We start from the raw sequence: 17,087 nt of genomic DNA on the forward strand, positions 1-17,087 counted from the left end.
ATTGGTGGATATATTTGTTGATAGATAAATTTGAAATGCTTTTAGCTGCAGATAACAGAAAAGTTGATCAACAGTGGCTTAGAAAACTTTGACTAATTTTTTTTTTCACAGAACAGGGAATCTGAGTGTAAGCAACTGCCAGTGTCGATTCACCGGATCAGGAGTATTAAGGCTTAAATCTTTGTAATGCTCTTGGCCATTCCTTTGCAGTCAGTAGAGTCACAGCTCCTGACATCAGGCTTTCAAATCATAAAGAGGGAAGGGGGCAGTATCTATTAATTCTCTCTGTGTAGTCGGGAAAGCAGGCTTTCATAGAAACTCCCCAGCAGACTTAATTTTTTATCTCATTAGTCACAGCTGGGTTATACAACCACTTGTCCCTCCCTGGCATCTTTTTAAGTGAATATTTAGCTTTTTTAGTATTTCATGGTGCTTGTGATAGAATCATGTTGCCGGACATGGGTGTTGAGTTAGCTGGTCGATTAATAGTGTCTGCTACATGAGGGAGGGGAAACTGAAGCATGTTGTACCTACATTTTGTCTGAGAAGAAACTGCAAAGTTACCTGCTGGTGGGTTAGAGTTGAGGGAGATTGATGAGTTGGAAGAAGCATGTTTAATGGAACTGGAAAGTGAGGTTTGAAATGATTGCATTGGCCTGTGGGAGAGGGAACTGGATGAAAATATAAAAAGATAAGGTCCAAAGTCATTAGTCTAACTCCAGAGTCTTCCGTTATCTCATCTCAAGCTACTGCATATAAACCCTTATGAGACCCACCTGTTATGAGGATTAAATATATTCATATGAATTATTTCTGGCACAGCGTTTGGTATGTAGTTTAGCTTTTAGTGTCCTCTTGCCCTAAGAAAATTAGTCAACTTTCTGCATTTTAAACAAGACTTTCTCTGCTTACCTTCATATGTTGCTCACTATTCTCCCCATCTGAAGAACCCCTTTACACACAGAGAGAATGTATCTTCCACCAATTATTCAGGAAAAAAATCTCCTTTCTTTAATTACTAACATAGCTCCAAGGGCCTTCTCATTCTTACACGCCCATAGTTTTATTATCCATCCCAGACATTTGGCATCTGTGATACATTCACAAACCCATTCAACCAGCATTTATCTTATTGAGAGTCATTTTTCTGTATGACTATACCTCATTTTCTCAACTTCCTCTTGAGGGCTGGACTTGATGCTTATATATATATACATTTTTTTTTTTTCACTAGTTCTCACAATGCTTAGAAGCACTCCTAAGATTTAGGACATGTATACCAAAGGTGCTTAAAGTATTTGTTGATTGACTAATTAGTTCTCATCCCTATAATTTAGGTCAAGGCACACATCAGAAAGCAGCAAAGTTATTCGTTTAACATCTTTTACTGACATTTCTGAATGTCTGAAGCCCCAGCTGGATAGAAGATATACCTATACAGAAGAACCTTTGGTAAGTAATTGGAGGACTAATTTGACTCTTCATTTTACCTAATCAATGTCCCCTGACTTTAGAGAATTTTTATTTATTTACCATAATAATTTTTTCTTTATTGAACAAAAATTTATTTTTTACTTCCAAAAGGATTTTTATACAAAAAGTTTCTTTTTTAAAACTTATTTATTTTTAATTGAAGGATAATTACTTTACAGTATTGTGTTGGTTTCTACCAAACATCACATTCTTATACAAAAACTTCCTATTTCCTTTTGTAGCACCATGTTCCTATATACTCCATTGATTACTGTTTTCAAAAATAGCCATGTTCTTGTTTTGGTATAATCACACCTAAGATACAAAATAAGACCCTCTAGGAAATTTTATGTTATATTTTAGAAGCTTAAAATTTTTATAAAGCTCAATATTTCCAGACTATAGTTACCTTGATAATGTGGATTTAACACACCAGTTCTAAATGAAAATTTTACATTCTCTAACAGTTACACTTTAGGTAGAAACCTTGGTAGTCCTAATATTGTCTGAACACTTACATATAATTTTGTACTATTTATTTATTTATTTATTTTATTCTAAGCAAACAAGTCTTCTTTTCTTCTATTTAGTATTTTTCTTACCCAAATAATGACTTTTTAGTTTTGGAATGCCAATGGTTAAACATCATAAAATCATTAAATTTTTACCTCAGAATTTGTAATGTAGGGGAATAAAGGGAGATTATAAAGCAAGAGCAAGAACCTGACTTAAACCCTAAATCACCCATGCCCCAGGGAAGTGCGAGTTTCACACAACAAATAGCAAAGAGCTCATGTGAATACTGGATACCCTTTCTTATTTTAGAATTACTCTTGTGCTTGGAGAAATAGCCAGTTTTCTATGTTTCAAAAACGGTGTTAGGCTTGCCAGCATTGTTGGCAGAGAAGCCCATAAATAGCAAAGTTTTATGAGAATTTATACTGCCTTTCCACTTGAAGGCCATGACCTTACGGGGTGAGACTGTCCAGAGAGGGACCTCATAAGGACAGTTAATGGGTAGCCCTGAGAGGCCTTGAAGATATTTCTTTTTATAACTCTCTTAGCAGCAACTCAAGGCCAAAATAACAGTAAACATGTAGGAAAGAGGCCACCAACGGAGATTTGGAAGACTCCTAAAATGGTATCACTGTGCCTGAAATATGAAAATAGTTGAGGTTGGGAAGTCAGTTTAACATTAAGTTTGAAATCAGATTGGTTTATAACAGAATGAGCTCTGCAGCTAGAGTTGGCTCTGTAAACAAATTTTGTGTGACAGTCAGATGCAACATACTGCATTAATTACATATATGGTACAAAAATAAAATAGTCCAGTGGGGAAATGACAGCCTGGCAGAATTTGTGAAACTCTGTTGTTGTACAATGTCATAAAAAAATTACAATGTTTCTGGGTGAATAATTCACTTCTGTTTTGTTATCTAGATTAAAACCATGGGCGATGGTGCCTTGGGAGGATTTGACATGGAGAATTTGTTGCAATCTTTGTATGTAGAAAATAGAGCTGGATTCTTCTTTACTAAATTCTGTGAGAACTCAGGGAACAAGGTAGAAAATAGTTATTTTAAATCTGATTTTCTACTTTTATTTAAAATGAGAGATTGAAATAATTTAATGTCAAGTAATTATATTTCATTTTAAAATTCCCATTTCTTCTTGTAAGAAATTTCATGCTAAATTATCTAGTAAAAATGTAAATATCTTAGCTATAATTCTCTTTGGTTCACTATCCTACTAAAATTACAAAGAAAAGTACAGATAGATAAGGATTGACCTGCATTATTAACAACTGATTACTTTCATGTAACTTTATTTCAATGTAATATATGTTAACTTTAGAGCTAATTTCTATCAGTCCCTCAATTTTTGTTTTTAGTAACTCTAGCAATTACAGTTGCAATGAATAGTGAGAAACTTATTTCAAGGCTTCTTGTTTTGTTTCTTAGTCATCACAACAGCCTTTATTTTGTTCAGATGATAAGTATTTCATTAGCTCAGTTATTAGAGTAGCTTTTACTTCTGATATGATATACATTTGCCATGTATATAAAGATGCTTTCAGATTTTAGTTTCATGCCGGAGATATGTGATTACTCTTTATTTACTAGAACACTTAACTTTTTAAATGACCAATTACGTGAGAAGCATATATGCAAAAATATAACTTAGTGACAGGACTCATATTTTGTGTGTTGCCTGTTTGTGATAGAAGATGAAACATCTTAAACTGAACCTGATTTATAGTAACAGCAAAGAGCTAAATGATTACTTGTATTTGAAATTAGGGCTTTGTAGAGTTTTAATAATGGTGGTAATAATTTATGTACCCTTTCCATCTGCAGTTGTGGAAGAACTGTGTGTACTTTTGGTTTGACCTACAAGCTTATCATCAGCTTTTCTACCAAGAAACCCTTCACCCTTTTAAAGTATGCAAGCAAGCTCAAGTAAGTAGTAAATAATGTTGGTTCAATGTGACATTCCCAGAACACAGAAATGAAAAGTTTCATCCAGCCTCAAATAAGAGAAATCTAGGAGTGAGGGTGAAAAGGCAGTGGTTAAATTGTTTCCATTGAATTACTTTATTTAAATATCAGCAGAATATTGTTTTATAGTCAGATTTGTAGACTCTCAGTTTTATCTATCAATATTTTATTTGGTTTGCCTTATTTTCTCTTTGCTGCCGATTAACTGTTCTTCCAGTAAAGAACATGTTATCTTTTTTTCTAAAGTATGTCTTTTTGCTTTGGTTGTGAGTGACTTAAAAGAGAACCCCGAGAGGGGCCTTGTAATGAATTACTGAAGTGACTGGGAGCAGAGGCGTTAACTGAAGCTACTCTGTGAGGTTCCTGCAGCAGTCAGCTGTTGGAGACACTTAGGCTGTTGGCCTGTCTAATGAGGGGGAAAGGATGTCAATTGACTCCTTGTGTCATCACAGCCCTGTGTCATTTCCTGGGCCTCTGTGCTATACACCATATAAGACAGATACTCAGAGCTGGAGCAAAGAGCATCATTAGATCTCTTGAAAGCAAAATAGAGGATGAAGAACAGGATTCTCTGCAGAGAGAAACAATAGCCACTTTTTTGGGGCAAAAAGGAAAGGGAATAAAATTATGACCTAAGCGAACTTGTCTTTTCAGTTTTTATTCTTAGGCTCTCCTGATCCTTTATGGAGAGAGGTCATCAAGCCTAGAAAACTGCTAATCTCTTCTATGTCTGATTTCCACTTAAGTGATTCTTCTAATTCTGAAATAACCTTATTATAGAGGAACTTTCTCTGAACAATGCTGAAGAGATTAGCTTCATCATATTGTTTATTATCTTACTATAATCCTGTTCAGAACATCAGAGAGTACTGCTAGGAATTTGTTGTTACCGCCACCACCCTGACTTTGGCATTGATAGTGATGTTTTATAAATCAGCAGACAGAGCTTTGTACTTTTTTACCATAAGAATAAGGGCTTCAGTTCCTACACAGCCCAGATCTGGCCCCATGACATCATGAAATTATCTCTCTAATTTGCCAGCACCATTTTCTGAGACCACACAGTTGGCTCTTCTGCTTGTTAATGCTTCACCTGTAACTCTCTACTTATCCTTCTTCCCCTAACCTATTGCCCTGACAGTTAAAGTGCCACCTGTTATTTTTATTATGTTTTCACTTCTACAAAACTTGCTCTTCCAAAAATCTTCAGCTGCTCAGGTAAGGAGGTTTTTCTGTTGCTGTTGTAATCACAGTATTTCCATATACTTGTCTGAGTGGAAGTTCTATTTCAGTTTGATAGATGTTAATTCTTTGTAATGGTATTCAACCAGCTATAAATGATTGTGAAACAAGATACACTCAAATTTTGGTTATTCTGAGATTGGATTACTCTGTTTGGGGATCAAGGCCCAAGTAAACTTTTTATCCTTCTCTAGCGTCTCTTTTGAGGAACCAAAACGGAGTGGGTGGAGGGGAGTGTTGGAGACATTGGTTTTAGTTTAATTGGGAGAAATAAAAGGAGCAAATCATGTGATCTTTTTGACTTGCTTGCTTTTTTTCATCTGTGGCTATTTTATTTTTCTGTTAGTGGAGCAGCTGTCTAAATTGGTTTAGGTTTTAATTATCCAAGATTTCTGTGTCTCCAGATGTAAGAATTGCTTCTAATACCATAACCCTATATAGATTTGTTTCACAATATGAAACAGCATTTGTTTCTTTCTATTCAAAAATAGAAATGCTGTATAACTTCCTTCAGGGTACATTTACAATACAGATCTTTGGACTGATCATGCCAATGGCAGAATAGTTGGCACCGTGTTAAAGTTGCTGTGAATTTGGTTTTTATACATCTGACAAACTGTATAGTAAGAGACCAAGAGTTGATTATAAAAGACTTACATGCTTTTCTGTTTGCTGATCAGCAAATTACTTACCTTGAAATTTTATTACCTCAAGAAGTATTGGAGAAATATCTGTAGGCAAACTAGATGGGAGGTCAGTGACAGTGATTTAGCATGACTAGCTATGGTCCAAGAGTTTGAACTACAGTCTTGGGCACATCCTGAAGGTTTCATTGCAGCACAGCTTCAAGATAGCATAGTTCAGTTAGAAACCGAATGAAATGATCTTGGCAAGAGGGATGGGAATCACCACCAGGATTCAGAGATACAGTCTTTGATCCCAGCAACAACTTGCCAGGGGACCGTCTGTCGCTGCCAAGGTTTGGAGCCCAGATTGCTGCCACTAGTAGTCCTACAGCTTTCTTTAACATCGCATACTTGCTTCAGTAGGGCTTCCCTTCGGCCTCTGCAGTAAAGAATCCACCTGCAACGCAGGAGACTCAGGTTTAATCTCTGGGTCTGGAAGATCCCTTGGAGAAGGAAATGGCAACCCATTCCAGTATTCTTGCCTGGGAAATCCTGTGGACAGAGCAGCCTGGCAGGCTACAATCCATGGGGTCGCAAATGAGTCAGACATGACTTGTAAGTGACTAAACGACAACAACTTGCTTCAGTGACAGACCACTACAATAGAATAAAGTGGATCTCAGCTCCGCTGTCTTTTGTAGCTTCTTCCATCTTTGTAGAACTCTTTAAAAGAAACCGTGTCCTAACAAAAACTACACGCTTAAAAATTACCACTTTCCATAGCATATACATTGAGATTTTAAAAAATTTAGTAAACTTGTATGATGCAGAAGTATTATAAATGTTTACACATACACACACACAAACATGTTCAAAATTAAAAATCAATGGAAAGGATGAAGAGAGAAAAAACAGTAAAAATAAAAGCATAGGAGAAAAGTTATTTGGAAATTGTAGGAACTAATGAGTAAAGAGAGTAGATAAGAATGAAATGGAAGTGATGAATATGAGGATTGCTAGGTAAATCCACAGCACTTTTACCACACAGTACTGTTTAATATAAAGATATTCTTGCAGCAATGTGAGATTTTTGTCTTGAACACCAGGGTAACACATTTTTTATTGAAGTATAGTTTATTTATGATATTTCAGGTATATAGCAAAGTGATCAGAATATTATATATTAATTTGTCTTATACCCACCAAGTAGTCTTGACTATATTTTTGATTACAGCCAATGCTGTGTAGATTTATTCACGCACAGATCTCTTGCTTACTTTTGGTTTTTGCATCACATTGTTTTGTTTGGGTTTGATTTCTGAACAATAGCTTTTAGTAGGTTTTTCGTTAGAATTTCCTAGTGGTAAAATATCTCTCGGGTTTTGTGTGTCTGAAAATGTCTATTCTCTCATTGATCATTTAGTTGAATATAGAATTCTAGGTCAGCAGTTTTCTCTTAGCAATTTGCAGATATTATTCTGTGTCATGGTTTTTCTATTGCTATTATTGAAGAGTTTGCTGTTGCTCCTCTGAGGGAGGAGTTTTTATCATTGCTTTTATAATCTTCCCTTTGACCTTGGGGTTCTACATGTTATCTCAATGTATTTACTACGATTATCTTTCCTGAGTCTAAGTTGTTTCCAGAATCTGAGGAATTGTATCTTTCATCAATTCTGGAAAATTCTCGGCCATTATTTCTCTGTCTTTCTACTTCGTTTTTCTGGGTTCTCTGATGAATGTGTTCTCTGGATTCTTTGGTCAATTGTGGTGTTTTTCAGCCTATCCTATATCTCTCTTAATCTCTCAAGTCTTTCCATCTTATAACATCTGTGTTATATGTTATAAACCAAACTAGATCAATTTTCTTTGATCTGTTGTCTGGTTCATGTATTATTTCTTCAGCAGATTTCAATTTGCTGTTTAACCCATCCATTGAGTTAAATCATTTAAGGAACTGCTTTTTTTTTTTTAATTAGACATTCTACTTGTGTTTTTAAACCTTCCTGTTGTTTTATCTTTTTGTCTTCTTTTTCTTCATGTTTTTATTTCTCCTTTTATATCTCGAAGCATTTTAAGCATGTTTCATAGTCTGTAGCTGTGTTATCTATTCCTGTGTAAGAGTATTAATATAACTTTGTGGCTTAAATAGCACACATTTATTACCCCGCAGTTAATACAGGTAGGAATCTGGACACAGCTTTGCTGGGTCCTCCACAAGGCTGTAAATCAGGATATTGACCAGCACTGGTTGCTCATCTGGGGGTCAGCTGGGGAAAGGTCTGCTTCGGTACTCACATGGTGGGTAGCAGCATTCAGTTCCTTGCAGGTCACCAGAATAAGGACTCAGGTTTTTGCTGGCTGTTAGCTTCAGCTGTCTGACATGTGGTGCTCTCCACATGGCAGATCACAGTGTGGCAGCTCATTTCTCAAAAAACAGCAAAGATGAGAGTTTCTTAGTAAAATTGGGATTAAGTAACATACCAGCATGTAATGTAATCATGTACTTGCACATAAATCTCACCACTGCTGCTTTATTCTGTTGGTTAGAAGCAAGCCATATGTGATGCCCACACTTCAGGGGAGAGAGTTAGGAGAGGGAATGATGCTGGGCGACACTGTGTTTATGGGAGCCACCCTAGAGCCCGGCTGCTACGGTATCCAGGAATTCCACAATTTGTAATTCTTGGGAGAACTGATTCTTCTATTTATTATTTCTGCTGACATGGTGGATTCTTTCTTTGTGTGTTTTGTAATTTTGACTTATGAGCTCTTATAGTGAGATTTTTGTCTGTGGTGCTTCTGTTAGGCACATTTTTAATGCCAATTTGTCATCTTGGAGTTTCTTCATTTGACAAGTGTAATCTTGAAAACCAAACCCAAGTGATGATAAACTCATGATAGTGAATCCTCAGGAGATTTATACACACACACACACACACACACACACACACACACACACACACACACACAATATAAGCCAAGACAAGCAAGCTTCATTTTTGCTTCTTAGGCTTGGTAGGTGTATATACGTACATTTTCCCCCACTCTCCACTTCACTTTGTGTGTACCCTTCAAGGACCATAGTGTGTGTATGGGTGTCAGTGTCACGTTTTCACTTTGTGAGGGTCCAAGGCTTTGCCTCCTGTACCCTGTGGCTCTTATCACCCACATCCTTAATTCACCCTGTAGTTGTCTCATCATTAGCTCATGTTTAGCACCCAGGTTTTCAGTACACTCCTTAATTTTGACCCATGGTAATTTCCCTTACTACCCCAGCTATGCATTTAATAGGATATTAGTTATACTTTACCAATATTTCTAGGCAGTTTATAGAGAAAAAATTTTCAAGTAATCTAACCTGGCAACATACCAAAAAAGGTATGTTTTTTGAGTCTCTGCAAGAGGTGGTCATGTATTTTCTAATTTAATACCCATAAGAAGTGAAAATGTTAGTTGCTCAGTCGTGTCCAATTCTTTGAGACGCCGCAGACTGTAGCCAGCCAGGCTCCTCTGTCCATGGAATTTTCCAGGCAAGAGTACTGGAGTGGGTAGCCATTCACTTCTCCCGAGGATCTTCCTAACCCAGGGAATGAACCCGGGTCTCCTGCATTGCAGGCAGATTCTTTACCATCTGAGCCATCAGGGAAGCTCTAGGATGTGAAGCATTTGTATCCTGTTTTTATAGATAAAGAAGAATCTAGATCTCTGAAATATTAACCTTGCCAATATTTCATAGCTGGGAGCAAAATTAAGTTCAAACTTGAAGTGCAAAACCTACTTCAGTGCTATACTTTGTATTCCCTGCTCTATGTATAAAACCTCATGTCTATCTCAGAGGACTTGGTAAGGTCTGCATTAGATAATGTAGGTGAAAATATTCTGTAGTTTAATGCAGAGCACTCTGAAGTAAGTAGGTATTATTAGAGTCACTACTTAATGTTAACCTCAGATATGCAGATGCCACCACCCTTATGGCAGAAAGTGAAGAAGAACTAAAGAGCCTCTTGATGAGAGTGAAAAAGTTGGCTGAAAGCTCAACATTCAGAAAACAAACATCATGGCATCTGGTCCCATCACTTCATGGCAAATAGATGGGGAAACAATGGAAACGGTGGCTGACTTTATTTTGAGGGGCTCCAAAATCACTGCAGATGGTGATTGCAGCCAGGAAATTAAAAGACGCTGGCTCCTTGGAAGGAAAGTTATGACCAACCTAGACAGCATATTAAGAAGCAGAGACATATTACTTTGCCAACAAAGGTCCGTCTAGTCAAGGCTATGGTTTTTCCAGTGGTCATGTATGGATGTGAGAGTTGGACTATAAAGAAAGCTGAGCACTGAAGAATTGATGCTTTTGAACTGTGGTGTTGGAGAAGGCTCTTGAGGGTCCCTTGGACTGCAAGGAGATCCAACTGGTCCATCCTAAAGGAAATCAGTCCTGAGTGTTCATTGGAAGGACTGATGTTGAGGCTGAAACTGCAATATTTTGGCTACCTGATGCGGAAAGCTGACTCATTTGAAAGAGACCCTGATGTTGGAAAATATTGAAGGCAGGAGGAGAAGGGGACAACAGAGGATGAGATGGTTGGATGGCATCACTGACTCAATGGACATAAGTTTGGGTGAACTCCGGGAGTTGGTGAGGGACAGGGAGGCCTGGCGTGCTGCGGTTCATGGGGTCGCAAAGAGTCGGACACGACTGAGCGACTGAACTGAACTGAACTTAAAGTTCTATCAGTTGAAAGTTCTATTCAATCTGGTTAACGGGAAAGGAAGACAGGAATTTAAAGAAACTGAAGCAAATAAGATGGAAGAACAGCAATTCCTAAACGAATAGCTATTCATTCAACTAAATACTATAACTTATTCTGAGATTCAAAATATCACTTAAATCAAAACATGTTTCATAGAGCTACAACCTTTTAAACTATATTTTATAATATTGTTACTTAAATTAATTAGCAGAGAGCCTGCTATGTGCTAAGTAATGTTCTGTGAATACAGATATGATTAGGACAAAATTCTCAGCTTAAAGAGCTTACTCTGTAGTAGGGGAGAGAGATAATTACAAATGGAGGTATGTCAGCCAGATCTAAAATAAAACTAGATAGTGGCATCTTAGGGGAAGTGAAAGTCACTCAGCTGTGTCCGACTCTTTTCGAACCACCCCCACCCCTGGAATGTGGCCTGCCAGGCTCCTCTGTCCATGGAATTCTCAAGGCAAGAATACTGGAGTGGGTAGCTATTTCCTTCTCCAGGGAATGGCATCTTAAGTGAAAATTGTATAAGTTCTCTCTTTACCAGCAGATAAATATTGGTTATCATTAAAAAAATAATCATCAACTTCTTTTCAGATACTTGAAGGGAAAGAGCTATTTCCTTTTTTTTTTTTTTTTCATTTTTGAGTCAAAAACTTATCCTTTGGTCATATTCCTACCATGTGAAGCAATACAAAATAAATCTGTTTTTTGGGTGACAACTCTTCAAACAAAAAACTTATACTGTCCAGTTTTATTTATATCAATAACTTTGGACAAAATCTCATCTCTTTCCATCATCTTTAATCATAGCTACATGAAATCTTGACATTTGCAAGTTCCATTCCTGGCATCACCTCCCAGTAATTTGACAGCTTGGAAATATTCTGGCGTAATGCTTCTAATAACTGATGCTTGACTCTTGTGCCTCTGTGACCCTACGAAGCAATCAGCTGATTGGTCCCAGGGCAAATAAGTCCATCTGAGTAACTACCCCTATGTGCCCAGGGTCTATAAGGGTTGGCTCTTACATTTAGAGAAAGGAAACCAAAAAACTAAGTTAATGTCATCAGACCCATACTGTCGGTTGATATTTTTATAAGCTACAATATAATAATAATGCAGAATTCATTAATATATTCATTTAACAATTATTTACTACTATCTTTCTCATCCTCTCTGGCCCCCAGTCATTTAACTTTTCCATTAGGTGATCTTAGGCACAGTGTGGATCCAAATGAAATTCATTCCAAGTTGTGCCCTACCTCAGGATTCTATAGGAATGTCCATGTATTTGACCCCTTTGTTCCTGCTCCGTTTTCTATTACTGTAGAAACAAGAAATAAATGTAAACTGCATAGCACTTAGACCAGCAATTACAGGCACATTTGCTCTAGCCTAAAAACATTCTAGATATTTCCACAAGCATTTATCAAACAGCTCTATACATAAGGCTCTGATCCATGCTGGGAGCACTTTGGAAACAAAGCCCATACAGGTGCTATCACCCAAATGCTGTCGAAGTTCAAGAATGTGCTCTTTTTTTGCCTGTTTTTCCAGTGAGTCCTAGAAAGATTGAGAAAGAAGAGACTGTAGCTTTTTCTCTATAAAATTTTCATTATCCTGACAATGTTTTCCAATGAAGCCTGAGCTAATTTTAGGTAACCAAAACCCTGGGTGTTACCACAGATTCCTTTGAAAAAAATTTCATGGCATAAGAGAGGCAGTGTTGAAGTTTTTTTTTTTTTTTTTGATAATCAGCTTAGTTTTTCCTTTGCTTGCTGTCATCCATTACCTTAATTGTTTAGCTCCTCTCTTTGCCTGGCATTTGCAGGAGTTAAATACTTCAGGGTGGTCCTGACATTTTCATTAAAGTGCTATGAGCTAAGTGCTCCTTCTCTCGCCTGATGGTGTATTTTCAGGTGCACTAACAGAGATTATTATTTCTTCATACAGCAGCAGTATGAAGAATCACGCTGTGTTTCTTGAAAGATGAATGGGCATGTGTGAGGGGGAAGGTTGGGGCGATGATTAAATGTGGAAAATCATGCACTTCTTTAATTTCAGTGTCTTTATAATTAGGTTGTTTGTGAGTGTCAGGGCTGTTGTTATTCAGGCGTTGTTACATTATTTGTTTTTGTTACCAGAGAGATGGTGTCTCAAGCAGCAGCCGGGCTTGGACTCTTTGAGCTCTATGAATCACTGAGCGCGGAATCCGCAGGGTTCTCATCTTGCTTCCCATTTTGCGGCACTTGCTAGTGGACTCAGGAAGAACACGTGTACCAGCCAGCTTTCTGACTTACAGTTATTCATTCGTTTCACCTGTTCCTGATGTTGATACCAGCTACCTGTGTTCAGTCCTAAGAGTTTGAATATTACAGGATTATGGGCCAAAAAACATCCTCTTTCAATCCTTTTGTTTTCAGAAAAATCAACACCTGAACTTCTCTAAACCATAATTATCAGTATACCTGACCTTTATTTAATGTTTACTATCTGTCAGGTTCTATGGAAGTCACTTTACATGGATAATTTTATTTAATTCTTGGACAGTTCTAAGAGGTAGATATTAGTGTTCGTCCATTTTATAGACTTGTTAGAGAAGCTGAGTAATTTCCTAAGGCAATACTTTCCATTTGGCGGTTAGTGAACTTCGAATTAGAACCAAGGTTTGACTCCAGACTCTATACTAAGAAGTCTCTGTTTATTTATTGAACAAATCTATTAAAAGTGTGAAAGTGAAAGTGTTGGTTGGTAAGTCATGTCCGACTCTTTGTGATCCCATGGACTGTAGCTCACCAGGCTCCTCTGTCCATGGAATTCTCCAGGCAAGAATACTGGAGTGGATTGCCATCCCTTCCCCAGGGATCAAACCTGAGTCTCCCGCATTGCAGGCAGATTCTTTACCACTTGTGGTTACCATGTTTAACTTTTCACTTTGATATCTTAAAATATTGTCAATATTAAATATCAAATTTCATTTTCCGCCACTGGACTATAAGTTCTAAGAAGAGAGTCTGCTTTTTTTACCTTGTATATTCAGAACTGAAGCTGCATGTAAAAGGTGCTATAGTATTTTTTGAAGGACTGAATGAAGTCATTGGCAGGTTTATATTCTTAGCAATATATTATTAGTATGAACCTAATTATAAATAATAATTGATTATTTATAAATGACTACCAGCCAGATGTTTTTAAATTTTTTTAAAAATGTTGATAAAATAACTTAATGAGCCCCATGTACCATCACCCAGCTTCAACAGTGATCAAAATTCTGACTTTCCAGACATGCTATGTTTATAGTCTAAGAGTGCTGTAAATAAGGAGCTTTTTACAAGCTTCACTGGAGCAACAGTGAAATCCCCCTGTCTCCTCCCTCCTCACTGAACTCAGAAACAAGGTTGCTTTCTAAAACTTATACTGTTAAATCAGTGTGTACTAATTCAGAAGGGATATGAGCAGTTGTCTAGAGACAGAATGGCTTCATAGGTCTTAAGACTTGTAATGAATGTACCCGTACATCTAAAGGAAAAGAGTCCCAGGTAAGAACAGGCTTTGGTCAGCAGCAGCATCCAAAAAGGGAGGTGTCACAGACTAGTCCCTGACCTTGCAGTTGAAGTGCTGCACTCAACCAGCTGCTCCTGTGAGCACAGTGTCAGCGTGATAGCTCTGGAAAGAGAGAAATTCACAGAAGCATAGTTAACGTCACTTATTCTGACTCAAAGCAACCTGCTACACTTGAGCTTGCTTTCCAAGGTGCTGTGCTGGTGAATGTCAATATCCCACCTGTTTGGTGGTTGATTTTCTCATTGTAAAGTAATTCTTCAATATGCTGGTTTTAGTATCAGTTTTTTATACTTTGTTGGCATGGATTAGCTTCTCTGTGAGGCAGGATTTTTAGGCCAAAAATGTTAATATATCATACTTTTCTCATTGAAGTATTCTCTGTTCACTTTTCAAGGAATTAGTTTTATTAAAGACTAAATAATTCCATTAGTTTAAATATATATATATATATATAGCTTTTGTCTGTTAAAATTTTTTTAATTGAATTAAAAAATTATAGAAAGTAAAATCCTGTTGCTTAGGTTTCCTAAATGCCTTAGTAATAATTCTTTTTGTGATTTTATTCCATCATATACTTAATCAGTTTTGCTTTAAATACCTTAAGCAATGGCCCAAATCAGTCTTAAGCCTAGTCTATTTTGTCCCTTGAGCTTGTGGTTTGCTTTTGGCTTTACTTAACATGTTGTTTTTCCTGTTGGTTTTTCTTTCTGTCCAAAATGATTCAAGTTTGTTTTACACTTTTATCCTGTTGGCGTTTTCTTAGGTTCTCTTCTGCGTTGAATTCTACTTAGTAGAGTCAGAGTACTTGCCAGAAATTCTCTGTTTGATTGTCATCACATTATCATTTTTGTGCAACTCCATCTCATGTTGATCTCTGCAGTAGTTTGCCTCAGTATCAGGATGTTGCAATCTCTAGATCTCATCTTTAAGATTCCTAGTTGAAAAACCCAGTGTCCTTCACATAAAAATCCATTTGTGGAAAGCTCCATCTGTAATTTATTCCCTCTCGGCATAGCTCCTCAGTAATGTTTTTGAGTTTCTTGTGGGATATGAGAGGTCATTAAAAATCATCATTTTTTCCTCCTTTTACAGAAAAAAAAATTGGATTGCTTGAACTTGCTCGTTATTTTCTTTTTTCTGCCTCATATGAACTCAGATAATGATGTTCTATGCTGCTAGAGCTGTGAAGTTATGAAAACAGACTTTTCTTTTTGTTGAAGTAAATATTTTGTGATTTCTGAAAGTGTCCCATATCAAGGCATTTACATTCCTTTTATAAACCCCTCCAGGGACTCTCTGCCTTTAGCTTTTTGGAGCACAGTTTCATTTCATTTTTTTTATATGAATTCCAAGGATGGAATTACTGAGCTCAGTTGAGAAGATCCCACGTTACTTGCTGTTTGCCTTCAAGTACAGTAATACGGTTTTTTGTTGTTATTACAGTGTAGTGGACATCTGTTCTGTTGTGTTCAAGATTATCTGTGAAGTGATCTTGGTCTCTTCAGGGTCCAGACACTACATCAAGATCCATTAGTACTGGTGTTACTTCTCATTATGTTTTAAAGGTTCTTCTTTGTAGCTGCTCCTAGTACTTTCTCATGAGGACACGTTAACAAGCTCTTCCCAACTAAACTCTTACCTGTTCTGATTTACTAATCAGACTGAAGTTAAATTTAACATTTGAAGCTTAACTTTGCCGTTTTCTAAATAAAGACTATTCAGAATGTAAACAATTTAAAAGAAAAACTTACTTGTCCTACTCTTGTAGTTTGACTTTTAACTATGAAAAAGAACTTTACTGTAGCCTTATTTTTACAGATGGATGCCAGTTAAACATTATTGAAGTAAACAGTGTTATAAATTGGCACATTCTGGCCTGAATTAGTATATTCTGGTATGTAGCTTTGCCTCCAGCAAGCATTTGAATTAGTTGGTGTCATTTGCTTTTTTCCAACTTTATTTCTCTTTCTTTAGTAATCCTGACAGGAAAAGAGAAGTATCTTTGCCTTATAATCAGTGGTATGATGATAAATGTTTAATAACCGCCTCTCTGAGTGGCAGCGAAGCAGCCCTGATTTGTAGCATTTGCTGATCTCCGGGTGTGAATACTGTCCATGTGGTTGATTTCAAGCTCCCAAGAGGCATTACTGAGCCCAGAGTTGGGAGGAGAGGCGCAGCAGCCCACCAGTATGTAGTATTTTCGCCAGAGTAGAGGTGAATAACCTCAAGAGCATGGACAGTCCTAAGACAGTGAAATCATGAGGAAGTAATGGGTTTTGAGTATTTGTTATCTTTGTTTTTAATATAATTTATTTAATTGTAAGTTTATACAATTTCTGATAGTGATTGAATTTAACAACCCTATTCAGCAAATACCTGAAAATTCATGAATTAGCTTTTGTGAGTTGGTCGCAGCATACAGTGGAGGAAGAGATAATGACAGGGGAAAGGATCACTCTAATCCTCTCAGCCTTATGTTTCTCTAATGTTATTCCTGGAGACCCTGACCTTTCACCGTCAAATAATTTCCTCTACCCGTTAGAGAATGCCTACGAACCCGTCGCCTGTACCTACCAAAGAAAGAGTATTATCTTTGCTCTAGACTCTCCAGAGCCCGCACAATTTCTTTAGTATAAACTGGGGGAAAGGAAAGTCTTTGTATATTTCAGTAGCTAAAGTTGCTTTTGTCTTTTGAGTGTATCAAGTAGTGCCATGGGTTTTATGGGCTATTTCTTCTTCCCAGGGGCTAGCGAGGTCTTTGATACCACCCTGTGAGTCCATCTGGCAGGACCCTAATGCTACCTCCCAGTAAGTCGAAGGAAATAGCAACAGCAGACAGCTTTACAGTTCCTCCACTCTCTTGGTGGGCATGTTGGACACTTACTATTAATAGAAGACAGTGAAAGATACATATCTTTGTGTAG

At 37.1% G+C, this 17,087-nt stretch overlaps 1 protein-coding gene across 1 annotated transcript in view; it reads left to right on the plus strand.

Annotated features, from left to right (window-relative positions):
• Window positions 1–17,087, plus strand: part of RGS22 (regulator of G protein signaling 22) — a 136,200-nt gene that overhangs the window by 62,853 nt on the left and 56,260 nt on the right. The window contains 3 exon segments of the mRNA XM_052651583.1: window positions 1,338–1,452; window positions 2,914–3,036; window positions 3,831–3,932. Coding sequence (XP_052507543.1) covers window positions 1,338–1,452; window positions 2,914–3,036; window positions 3,831–3,932 — 340 coding nt within the window.

Source organism: Budorcas taxicolor, chromosome 14 (genome assembly GCF_023091745.1).
Source record: "Budorcas taxicolor isolate Tak-1 chromosome 14, Takin1.1, whole genome shotgun sequence".
Taxonomy (NCBI): Eukaryota; Metazoa; Chordata; class Mammalia; order Artiodactyla; family Bovidae; genus Budorcas; species Budorcas taxicolor.